The sequence below is a fragment of the Amphibalanus amphitrite genome, unplaced genomic scaffold (genome assembly GCF_019059575.1).
Source record: "Amphibalanus amphitrite isolate SeventyFive unplaced genomic scaffold, NRLGWU_Aamphi_draft 000121F_arrow, whole genome shotgun sequence".
Lineage (NCBI taxonomy): Eukaryota > Metazoa > Arthropoda > Thecostraca > Balanomorpha > Balanidae > Amphibalanus > Amphibalanus amphitrite.
In genome coordinates, this window is record NW_024881616.1 from 285,415 (window position 1) to 298,496 (window position 13,082).

Below are 13,082 nucleotides of genomic sequence, written 5' to 3' on the forward strand. Positions count from 1 at the left end.
CTCTCTCTCTCTCTCTCTCTCTCTCTCTCTCTCTCTCTCTCTCTCTCTCTCTCTCTCTCTCTCTCTCTCTCTCTCTCTCTCTCTCTCTCTCTCTCTCTCTCTCTCTCTCTCTCCCCGGGCTCCATCCATTCCAATGAACTGTGTGCGCCGACAGTGAGTGCGGGCTGTACCCGAGACAGCTGAGTGTGTTCACTGTTCACCGTCCACAGACCTCCAAATGGACAGTGGTATTCAGACCCGCAACAGGAGCCTCCTGGCAACGCTATCACATCAGCGGTGCATACCTGCTACACGGGGCGCGACGGGTGTTTCACACATAGTTGTGGGTGCTTGTTTTGTAAAGTTAACCCTCGCCCGCACATGCTATTTTCCCATCCTAGAACGCACATGGGGGGGGTGGTTGCCACCCCCCCCCCCCCGCGCCATTTCGTTCCTGTTGGAGATAGAGCTTAGCAGTAAAGACCAAAAAGATTCTTTGGGAAGAGACGAATCCAATGATACCCAGTTTTACCTTCTCAGGTCAGTCATTGACCTTCCAGGTCAGGTCAAACTAAAAAATATTGCTGTTTTGGGTCACCGTTGGATATCAAGTGCGCTGCTTATCAAATACCGATGACGATGCTGTTTTCTGGTGCCAAGCCAGCTAGAACCTCTTTGTCACACTACCCGACCAGAATTTTGCTGCTGAGGTCATTTCAGGTCAAGTTAGGTCAAGGTCAATTATATGTGTTTGTATGTCTGTGTGTGTCTGTGTGTATACTGATGTGTGCACCGATTGTTTTTGGGTTCATATTACATGAAATCATGATCTGAGAAGCTTTTACCAAAAATGCAGTCAAAAAACTTCACAAAAAGTAAATTCAGCTTGCCTAAAACGCAATTATCTTAGATGACCTAGGTTGACCTTGACCCTGACCTTGACCCCTGTACATCGTCGAACAACATGTTCCATGATAGGTGAGAGGTAAGACTGGCAAAAAAGGCCGAAATCAGGGTGTCAAAAGCTCACAAGGCCCATGGCAAGCGAAAGATGTTGAGAATTGGCCATTTGGGTCATGACATGACCTGAAAAACAAGGTCATATCTCCTAAACCAAAAATCACAGAAACTTGAAATTTTCAGTGGACATCAAGAAAGGATAGAGGAGCAGCTATACGAAAAATCAGCCTTCTAGCTCTAAAAATGTTGAGTGCAGAGCAGAAAGACTACCTGGGGGGGGTGGCAACCACCCCCCCCCCCATGTGCGGGCGAGGGTTAAGCCAACTGGAAGGAAAAGGTTTCGCGGAATGGTGGTTCATGTGTGAGGCTTACCGCGTCTAGTGAAGGGTGTTATGCCTCATCGCACAGTCACTAGCAAAATTGGTGGAAGGTTTACAGCAGTAGTTTCAGGTGACCTGGCTTAGTTAGCACGAGGAAGGTCAGCAACAAAGGTCAACTTTGTGGAAGCGGAACATGAATGTCCCTTTGTCGAATGCTGATTGTTGAGAGTTGAAAAAGGTCACAGCTGTTCGCCGGCCAAATGTATGCGGGCCCACGGTTTCTTTCCGTTGCTTTGACGCCCGGACCTATTGTTATGAGTTATCTGTGATTAAAAACTGGAGCGACACTTGACCACTGGATCCGTATGCTGTCGCTGCTGAATGATGACATCCGGCTGGGCTCAGTGGAACAGAGCCACGCTGCCGGGGACCAGTTAGGTCCACCTTATTGCATATCTGTCGTCTGGTCAGGTAACGTATGCCTAAATGAGCAGACCGGAAGTCCGAAACTTTTTTACTTGTTTCTGACAGTGCGACTGTTTGAACATACCTGACCCTAGGACCCTGAAATGATGGACCGATTTCCGACAGCTAGCTGGGAGCTAGTCGTGCTCCGTGATCTGTTGACCCCACCTGACCTTGACCTGACCTCTGGTCCTCCCCGCAGGTCGGAGGTGGTCCCGCTGTGTGACCTGTTGACCTCACCTGACCTTGACCTGACCTCTGGTCCTCCCCCACAGGTCGGAGGTGGTCCCGCTGTGTGACCGGGTGTGTGAAGGACCGCTGGTCCCGTGCGAGCGCGGTACTGCAGACCACCAGGACCACATTCACTACAGGCCCAGGTAAGGGCGGGACTCCTCTCAACGGTAACCAGGCGTCTGCTGCTTATCTATTGACAGCAATGGCAGAGCGAGCGGCTGCAGTAGTTCTGATGAGACACTGAATGTCTCCTGCGGACAGCGCATGGCCCGATGGTGTCGTCAGGCAGCCATTTAAGAATTTAATGGCCGGAGATGCTGATGACAAATCGGCCTATGGTGGTAAAATGATGGCAGCAACACCGGATAAAACTCCCCGGCCGGCTATCTTGATTTTACGTCATGAGCGCTCGCCCATAAGGCGTCCCTATTAGGTCGTGTGGAAGTCATATGATAACATCGATCTGTCACACCCACAAAAATTGATCCAATCAATCAAGCGAAAGGAGCGAGCACGATATGATAATGGCGAAAGAATCGTAATCTCATGATATACGCTGATAGAAATTCCAAATTACGTGAGATTTATGGTCCAGTTGATGTCAATCAAATTACGAGGGACTTACTATCCAGTCACCAAATGCAGTTCTCAGAAAAAGTTTGAAACAGTAATAGATTGATAGGGTAGACATGGTCATTGATTATTTTGGAACACGATTGTCCGTTTGAGTTGTAGAATAAATATTAAAAAAGCGCTGTTTTCATTTGTTCGCTGATTTTTAATTGCGTAGTAAATGAGCTAACATATGCAGCTTGAATAGACATTGGTGTATATCTCTCGAAGGGTGTGCACATTTTCTCAACATCTTACATATTATTTGAAGAAAAAAATGTATTTTTGAAGGGATGCCTATAATTTTGCTACGATATCCATTCAGATAAAATGGTTGGAAAATTGCACCGTTATATAATGATCTAATAAAAATGTTAGGTACTTATAAAGCTTCCTTTTTGCCCTTTTTATTTTTTCTTACTTTAATTACAATGTTATCGGCTGTCGTTACTAACGCTGTCATCCCTATTTTTTTTTTTAATCGCATTGATTATGCCTTCATTGTACGACAGAGAGTATAGATTATCATTCATTGTCAGCGTACCTACAAGTCATTGAAATCCTCCAATCTACATATTTGAGCTTGATTGATGTTTCTTGTTCAAAGTTATCCGCCTACCGCGAATGAAATCATCCCTTTGAAACAGTCCTCTCAAGAATCATTAACCTAATCGGCCAATTTTTCTAGCGTTAATTTGTGTAGTGCGGTTAGCTGTAATGTTTCGTCAGGTCCAGTGGTCAGCCATGGAGTTGTCCCGAGCACCAGTTGAGATTTGTGGCTAGTCGCGAACCCGTGAGCGGTAATTTGATCTCCGTGGTCATGCTCACAAAAGCTGCTGAAACCATCTGAGCTCATGGCTGGAAGGGGACTGTGACTAAGGCCATATATATGTAGCTCGATGGGTCTGACGAAAAGGAAATGTCTGGTTTTGGGATAAAGTCACAGATATGAAATTTAGAAACCTCGAGATATCATACAAAACCAGGACTTCTACTGGGCAATTATCTGTAGAAAATGAAGCAGTTGCATAAATTATAATTTACATTACAGCATGGAAGTTGAATGGACGGAAATGAAAAAAAAAACTATAAGTTTGGTCTACATATGCTTGGCTTTGCCCGGTTCTGAAACACTTGTTACTTTGATTTTTGGCCCAAAACAACAACCAGCTTGACTCTCAGGTACAAGAAAAGATAACTTTAACAGCGCGTAATTTCCATACACTTTAGTTTGTTACTGCTTACCAAGCTCGTCTAAACGTTTGAACAAAAGCTTCTTCTCGCTATTACAAAGGCAAATGGATGAAAACTTTTAGTAATACAACGAAACTAGGACTAATAACTGTTTGTGACAACAATCGGAGCGAAGTTGCGACATGAGTTCTGTTTTAAATCTACCAACAATGTTCACGCTATAGCTGATACCAATGCTGCATGGCTTCTGTTGGAACGGTGCTCACTGCGGCAGTATCGACAAAGCTGGAGCCTTGACGAAACGTCGCCGGCTCCATGTGGTGCTTATATAAGCCCAAAACGTCAGAGAACTTCAAACGAAACTCCTAGAAAATAGCGCATTGGTGTATTAGCTTCATATAACGGGAAGGAATTTGGTCGTATTTTTACGTCACCAGCTGTTGTGAAAAACCGTCAAGACCTATGTGCATGTCATTTGACCTTTAAAGGGGACAGAATATCAATCACAAAAACAGTAGCGAATCATCGGCAACACCTGCGCTCGATCAATGTTTGACACGGACATGCCAACATTGCTGGTTATGTAATTACAAAAACCTAATCGGGCATAATTGATGTTCTGATGTCAACCTCCTAATCGGACTCGGCTCCTTTTTGAAGCTTCTAATGTTTGTAGGTTAAAGCTTTTATGCGATTACTGCTTGCGGTTGAAGTGAGCAATGGCCCTTCATGTTTGACAGCCGGCATTTAGCGGTAATATCAATCATTGGATGCTAATAGACGGGCTTAGCAGGCCTTTGATAGGAAATTAACTCAAGATACGTGTTTGGAATATTTCGAAAAGTCACAAAGCTTTTTCGACCATATGTTAAACATCCATTGAATGCTGCTTTTAACGACAAGGCGGCACTTTTAGCAGCTGCCAAATGTCTTCCTTTTATACATGCCTATTGCCTACACATGGACACGATCAGGGCTGTCGAGCAGCACGTGACTCATGGCCTGGCCCGGCGCACTCATGACGTACGTCCCAGTTCCCACGTCGTGACGGGAGTACCCGTGCACATGATGCAGTATTTCGGCCGGGTGGGGTGGGCGCCGTGGCACCTGCTCCACCTCGTGACAGTATGGACGGTATGCCAGCTGGTCGGAGGCCAGGCATGATGCAAATGGGACCTGCCGTCAGCCACCCCCGCCCCCGCCCCCGCCCATGGCCGCCGGTCCAGCGTCAGCCCGCCCCCGCCCACAGCTTCACATCCCGCCCACATCCCGCTCCACCCCCATATTCCTGCCGTTGACCCCGCCCCCTTTCGTCCTCTCACCCACCCCCTTCCGTCCTCGCTCCCCGTCTGCATCGATCAGTGCCAACAATGGATTGAAGAGGCTGGCATTAGCTCAGGTGTCGATTCAATTCCAGCTAAAGGTACCGGGTAATGAAATTAGATAATGTAATGGAGAAACAAGACTGATCTATATAGGCATGCTCAATGCTCATCAAGTTATTATCGTGTTAAGTCAGAAGCGAAAAAGTATTTTATATTAGCTATACCTACTGCAATGTATTTGCCTGTTTCATATTGAGTTGTTATTACCAACTTCAAAATGTTGCAGGAGTGGCAAAGGTGTAATATTCGTTCAATTAAACACGGGTTATGTGCTGGTCTTGTATTCGCACTCAACTGCGAAAAGCGGGGAGCTTGTTCCATGTCTGATTCACATTTCACTGGCGATGCTTAGCAATGTTCATGTTTATCCATGGGAATCAGCTTGACTCACAAATTAAATCGTGTACTGAAAGGCATCGTCCCATTGTTATTGGCTCGGACAAGGACACAGAGATACCAACAGAGGTCTCACGCTTCAGTTGCATTGGCTGTAGCATGAAACGTGTACGTAAAGATAAGGATTGTCTTGCCTTTCACCCATTTTCCTTGATTTATTTGAGCAAAATTTATTTATTTGCAGTTCAACAAATTCCTGCATAGCAGAGGAAATAGCGTCATTTACTTGAGCACTTTTCTTTGCTAAAGAGCAAGAAAGCCAAAAAAAATAGGCATAAAAAAGTAGGAATGTAGCGTAACTGCATAGGAGTATGTGGTTCTAGTTACAAATAACAAACGCATATCAACCTGATAATTCCTGCTATACAAATATGCCATTTTCAGTGAGCAGAGCCACTGAGAGACCGGATGCACGAATGGCCCGGCAGGGTTCCTCGGGTACTTGCATGCGGGCCGCGCATTGCAGCGCTCTCCACTCGTCGTACTTCGAAAATGAGCTATGGTTACTGAACATGCTAATGATTAAGTCCTAACTCCTAAGGATGGAGGGAGGCGATCAGAGGTCGTCTCATGGCCAATTATCGGTCATATTTTTGCTCGCTCGTTAACGGTAATAGATTGTCTTCGCTCATTGCCGGTTGAGCAGTAAATTATGCCTATGCAGTCCGCACCTGTTGTAATATTGATGCACTGCTATTTTCGCTGTAAAAGGTGATACTTGTGTGGGTGTAAAACCAACATGTGGCACATCCAACAGCCATTAATCTCACACCTCGCCCTACCCCCTTCTCTCTCGCCTGTTATCGGCGCTGCTCTGGTGGGTAAGTGATGGGCTTATTTATCTGGCTAACTTGCAGTGAGTTTTGGCGTTCTGCCAACGCTGACAAGCCATAGATCACTGCACGCCTTTGAAGATCACGCGCTCCAACAAATGGCCGTCGTGGCCGTGGGAAAAACTTCGTTAGATCATCTCATCCCCTGATTAATTACATTCTCGCCTTGTGTCAAACATCGGCGGTTGATTTATTTGAGCAATAGCAGTTTATATTTTTACAAACGCTAATACTTAAGCTTTCTAAAAAAACATCCCTTAGCAACAGCGTACCTACAAGCGGGCATGAAATCTTTGTAACCATCTTGCCTCTATTAATCATAGCCGCCCATTTCAATTTAAGTCAAAAATTACCGGATTTGAGACAGCTTGTAATCAATTACAAACATAATTAAGACATCACTTACTTCTATCTGCAGTGTCACGTAATGCATGAAATATTCAAAGCCGAACCGACCGCTTGTTAGCTGAAATGTTATGGTATGCAAAGTGCACACATAAAGAGACTTGGAGACTTAGTCAGGTGTAATTATTATGAAAGAATGTCATGCATTTCAAATGATGGCCATAAAGGGTCGCCTTGCGTTTTTTTTTTTTTAGCATTGCCTTGTGAGTTATGTAGGTACTCACTCACTTCAGCAGTTAGCCTGAAGCGAAAACATTCACTGTGCGAAAATGTGTTTGCCTTTGACCAACGTTTTCGCAGTGAGACGAGAAGGCGGTGCCCAGTAAAAACTGCATTAGATTAGATAGCGTTACCTTATCTATTTGACCGTTAGATGGTGTTGGAGTTGAGCGCCTAAATGTATACTGCACTGCAATACCCAATGAGGAAGATTTATTGTCAACCAGAATCATTTAACTTAAGCTCGAATGACTTCGCACTTTCTGTTGTGCATTGCAATTTAATGAAATTGATTCTTGAAACGATATCTTTTTATCTGATATCATGCCTATTAATTTTTAATTTTTCGCTAGATTATTGCTTAGGTAAGTAGGTACGCACAGCTCAGGAAATTTTCACCTCACCGGTAGTGTCTAGTTTACCTATGACATTTCCATTATTTCCATGGCAAATCAGACGCAAATGGCGTAAAGGAGCCTTTTTAGAGCGCTTCTCCGTGATCTGTTATGGACCTAAAATCACAGTAGGTATATAAAGTTTGTCCATGCCCAATAGTTTGACTGAAGTTGAATGGTTGCATTGTTTTGACTCGTGGTATTGCAGTTGCACTCCGCGCGCTTTGATCAATGGCCGTCATTGGCCGATTACAGATCATTTCTCCTGCTGTGTTGTGTGATAGGCTGAAACCGATGAAACCTAGCTGAGTGCAGCATCTATCACGTGAGCGCTGTAAAAATGCGGCGGTCGGATTTCGGCCGATGGCGCTGGCCGTGTTTGTGGACGGCGCCAGGTTTGCGGCCGCGGAGTAGCCGTCTTGTCGGGGAGTGATCGGCGGGGCGCCTCACTCCGGTAAAACAAAACAACGGTCTGCGGCGGCGGCCGGCTGGTAACGGAGCGGGCCGACCGGCAATTAGCACCCATTTGCCGCTGGACGGCGGAGGGGGATTCCGTGACCGATGATGAGCGCTGTTCGGGTGGCCTCCTTTTCTGACAGTCGCGCCCGTGGTAATGCAGCTTCTGTCTTTGTTTGTTTGTTTTGTTGGGTTAGGCCCTTTCGGTCGACAAGACCATTGCAGAGCCGAAAGGATGATAGGAATTAGGGGGAGACATTGGTCTGGGCAGGCACCCTAGTGAGTCGCCGGGGCTGAGCCCGTCCAGAGGACAGGCCACCCAGCCCCAAGGCACTCACTGCACCCGGCTACGGGGTGCGCTCCCTCGGGAGCAGCGGTGCCGCTCCAAGGGAGCAGCCCGCATGAGATAAAGTTGCCTGTCCAGCCCGGAGGGGGGTTGTGGCGTGGAGGAGACGGATTTCAGTATCCTGAGGATAGAAGCACGGATTGGTGATGAGCTTCTGTCACCACTGTGACAGTTTTACCCGTTCCCCGGTGGCTACCTCGTTAGGGTAGGGCTGTGGCGCATGAGCAGTGAGCACCCAGTAGCGTGTCTCTTTTTATGCAGTTTCGCGTGTCGGCTGGGGGTTTCTGGAGTTGTGCGAGGTAAAGCACACGTCATGGTTCTGGCCTCGAAGGTTCTTGCTCGCCCACATGACCAGCAACGCGATTTTACATCATCTCACTCAGACTTTCTCTCCTAAAACGTGACCTGAATGAAGCCCATCTGGTTTGCCAGGTTTTCCAGAATTGCAGACCGTCACGAAGATGACGTGACATCATTCTCCGGCCGCCTGCCTTCAGTGACTGGCTGCTGGGTCTTATTCACTGCAGCAGCTCGCTGTCATTTCTTATACAGGGGTCTCTCAGTCAGGAGACATGACACGAGACTTTCTTAATGAGCATCCCTGCGCAACAAATCATTTACCTTGATCTTATCGTCACCGGGACGGCATATTGATGAACAGGACAGGCCCCTACTCTGGTCATCTGATGGACACAACATGCACGTATAACGTGTCTCCGACCCAGCGCTCAGTGACAGTTTTGAAAACCCCTCCCCTCTCATCGGTAGCAGAGGAGCCGTTTCGGACAGTCAGCCAACCTGCGCTGAACATTGTTTGTCCATAGTCATCCCTGTCGGGTTCGCTGTCTCGGCCGTGATGTGGTGATGAGGAAGTCACATCTCAAGCGTCATTAAACAGGACTCTGCTGACGAGTCAGCCTCAGAGCGGTGTATCAGACAACCGGATACCGCGGCAGAGTGGAAAGCGATGTCGGAGATAGGGGAACATTATTTTTGTTTGACACCTTATTAATGAATCAATGGAGTTATTTGTGTTGGTGATTCATTGCCATGTATGTAAAACAGATTGCTGTAGGCGGATGTCATGCAGCGTGGTAGGTTCTTGGGCTTAGCAGGCGGGTCAGCTTCATGGGACCGATATTTGTAGCTCGGATGGTCCGACAGCCTCAGTTTGGTAGAGTTATTTGGACGGGGGAGAGCAGACAGGTAGTTTTCCCGTGTCCGATGTGACCTGTCATGATTGACTCGAACAGCTCCTGACCTTGATTCACCTATCACCTTGCTCTTCGTTCACGCTAAGGTCATTTTTTATCGTTCGTGGCCCGCTGTGTCTCTCCTAAGCCCAGTGATGACCTGCTGTTGCTCTCAATTGCCCGCTGTGACTCACATTGGCTGCATTTGTTCCCGCCCGCCCTCTCTCTGGTAATACTTTGTGACCCAGCGCCGTTCTGTGACCATTTTTGCCATTTGTGTTCCTGGTGGACCCTCTGTATCCACCTGTGACCCTCTGTGGCCGTCTGTGGCCCTCCGTGACTATTTCTGGCCCTTTGTGACCCCTGTGTGACCCTGTGCCGCCAGGCGGCCGCTGCCGGTGTCCCGCTCGTCGTGTGGCCGGGTGCGCGGTCTGACGTCGCGCCAGCGCCGCTTCTGCCGCCGCCACCCGGACCTGCTGCAGGCCCTGCTGAGCGGCTACCAGCTGGGCGCCTCCGACTGTCGGCACCGCTTCCGACTGCACCGCTGGAACTGCGCCGCGCTCGGCCGGCACCTCGACTTCGGGCACGTCCAGGTCAGAGGTCAGTGAGCGAGTGAAGAGGTCAGTGAGAGAGTGAAGAGGTCAGAATCAGGGGTCAGTGAGCAAGCGGAGAGGTCAGTGAGCGCGGTCAGAGATCATATGCCAGAGATCAAGGCTCAGTGAGAGGTCAGTGAGGGATGGCAGAGGTTAGAGGTCAGAAGTCAGTAAGGGAGGTCATAGGTTAGATGTCAGAGGTCAGTGAGCGAGGTCAGAGATCAGTAAGCGAGTGCGAGGAAGAGGTCAGAATTCAGAGGTCAGGTCAGTGACAGTGACAAACATTATTAAGTTGCAGTATCCACTTGAACGCCTCTTGAGTCCTGCCTCATGTGAGAGCCACGAGAATAGAAATAGATCCGTGTTTTCAATGTGATGCCACATTGTATACTGAGCCACGAACAGGATCCTGACTAAGAGCGAGAGAGCGGGCCTGAAAGAACTGCGCTCCACCTTTGTGTGATGTAGTGTTGCATCAGAAATATGATGCGGCAGTTTTAGGCATCACCTGAGCTGACGTGATTGCCTCAGAAAGCATTCTTATAGCTACATCTTACGTAAAATTTATAGCGTTGAACGTTGTTAGGACCGTTCGTATAAGCACTGGCGTGCCTGCATGCCAACGCTGCTATAAAATGTCCCAAAGTAGCTTCCGGTGGCGATAGATAAAAGTTATATCGGAGCTATTTGCATAGATAGTGTGCTGTTCATGGGAGTAGGAATGAATTATGTGGCCTTGGTTTATTGTAGCTAGTATGAAAACTTCAGCGTTTTTGTGTTTCAGTTTTTCAAGGTTCGTTTTTCTCTTGCGTGCATAGAACCCTTCGAATATATGTTCCTAAGCGAATTATAGATCGTATTTCATCCTAGGTCATGCACATTGCACGTCGTAAACTAGTTTAAATTATTTAAGCGTAAAGAGCATATCAGATCTCCAACCCTATGACAACTAAAAAAACAGTCCATTCAAGTTGGTGAGCTACCACCCTTGCACACTGCATGGTGCACATGCAATATTGCCGAAATAATTAACCTATAGTCAATACGGTAGGCCAGAACAGCAGCTGACAGTTGACAGCTATCATCTTCACCTCATCCCGACATCCGAAGATAGCGCTAACGAATTTATCACAGACTGCCTGTCAGACCATCTGGAATGAAAACATTACGGTAGCACCACTTTGGCAAACTGACGTTCATTCATATCAACCGTCAGTCCAATCATCCGCACACGGTGGTTTATGGGAGCGCTTACAATTTAAACTGTTACCTCTGCCAGCTTACAGATAACACCTATAGCTCGTGGTCAGTTAAACCTGGTATTGAAGCTCGTCAGTAACGTCACTCCGGGCTCAATCTTATAAACGCCGTGGAATGGATATGGCAGCACTGGCTGAAGTTCAGCTGCAGAAAACAACTATCAAATGCAAAATGGTTTTCACGCATTTCAGTCCATCGTAATTTGATGGTCTAAAGAACCATTTCGTTGGCTCATATAAACCTTTGTCAGCACTGGTATCACTGTGAATGTTACCAAATGCCGTAAATAGAATAGTACGGCATTTTATAAGATTGTGATTGAGCATTGGATCACATCCCCTGTTTGACACTCAGACGGACTGAGTGAGGCTTCTGTAGGTGTCTTGAGGTTTGGTCTAGACCTCTTTATTGGCTCACACTGTCACTAAATAGATAGACACTTTGAAGAAAGGCGGGCTTCTCCGTGAGTTGAGCTGACGGCGGGGCGGTTGGCGGCTTGCATCGGCTCGGTGTGATCCTATCACAGGACACGTGTCCCAGTGACCAGAGATGTGTCCGAGTGACCGGAGATGTGTCCGGGTGACCAGAGATGTGTCCGGCGGACAGGACACACGACGATCGGCGATACGTGCCGTCCGTCCTAATGGAAGACCGTATATCGATCTGTGCCCAATGCTACATAAGATGGACACGTTTTAGTGTAAGCCTGTTGGAGGAGGGATTCACAGTGGTAAATGTCAAAAGTGAGATATCGGAGATATCTTTGGGAAAAACGTGCGCCTGCAAAAGGCAGCACAATGATTCCGATCCTCATTTGATTTCCAACCACCAGCTTCATTTCTGGGTGAAATGTCTGCTGGTCATCGCTACATGGCGTGATGTGATAAGGGGTGAGGACGAACAATAATACGGGAGTGGAGTTTTGTGTCAACAGAAAACACCTATCGATCGCATTCCAAACGAATGAGACACGCCGAAACGGTGCAAAAGGAGCACTCGAAGAATGCAGTCGCACCTAAAACGGACAGTGAAAGTGTTAGTGACATGAAGTCACTAATATGAGGGAACCACGCGGAAGGGATTATGCCTAGATAGTGAAGGCAATTGTCTGAATAAGTTACACGTGGCTTATGCTCTGGAATTTCGTTTGCATTCTTTGTTACAGTCGTAGAATCGAACAGGAGACAGACCCGCAGAAGTGAACACCCCTTTTGTCCCAGACTCCAAGGCGGTAGCTGTGTTCTACCGGTAACGAAGCGCCGGGCTCTCGTAGGCGAATCGTTGTTACAATTCACCGTGGCCCGTGCCCCCTTCCTTACCATTTTTTGCGTCAGAGGCCTGTCTAGTGCCTTCCACGTGAGACTAGACGGGCCTGATCGGCTTTGGAAGCCGATATCGTGATCTACAAGCTCGCCTTGTATCGCACTCACGGGGACACGGCGAATTTGGCCTGGGAAGTGGTTGGCATTCGTGCGCCAGACATGTCTGGTTCCTGTGTGAACTCCACATGTCGTGAGCTCGGGGTGTTGGAGCTCATGTCACCCTATACGCTGGTGTAAAAACGGGTGGGACCAGCACCGTTTGAGTCCTGGCGTGACACTGACAAACACATTCACACGGCTTGTAAACAGACGTCCAATTACTTTTACGGACGTCACAGCACTTCTGGACACCCCAGGCTGAGCTGACTTCCTCTGTGACAACTTTTGTCCTTTGGAGTACATATAGGCGCTCACGTCATCACAAACTGCTAGCGAAACAAGAACCGGAAGTAGCACCGTGGTTTGTTTGTTTCGTGAGAAAGTCACGTTTGCACCGCCGTCACGAATGTGGATCA

At 47.6% G+C, this 13,082-nt stretch overlaps 1 protein-coding gene across 1 annotated transcript in view; it reads left to right on the forward strand.

Annotated features, from left to right (window-relative positions):
* The window catches only part of LOC122381495 (protein Wnt-2-like), a 35,206-nt gene that overhangs the window by 8,515 nt on the left and 13,609 nt on the right, over positions 1-13,082 (forward strand). Inside the window, exons 2-3 of the mRNA XM_043365725.1 lie at positions 2,000-2,101; positions 9,778-9,992. Coding sequence (XP_043221660.1) covers positions 2,000-2,101; positions 9,778-9,992 — 317 coding nt within the window. The remainder of the gene's footprint in view (positions 1-1,999; positions 2,102-9,777; positions 9,993-13,082) is intronic.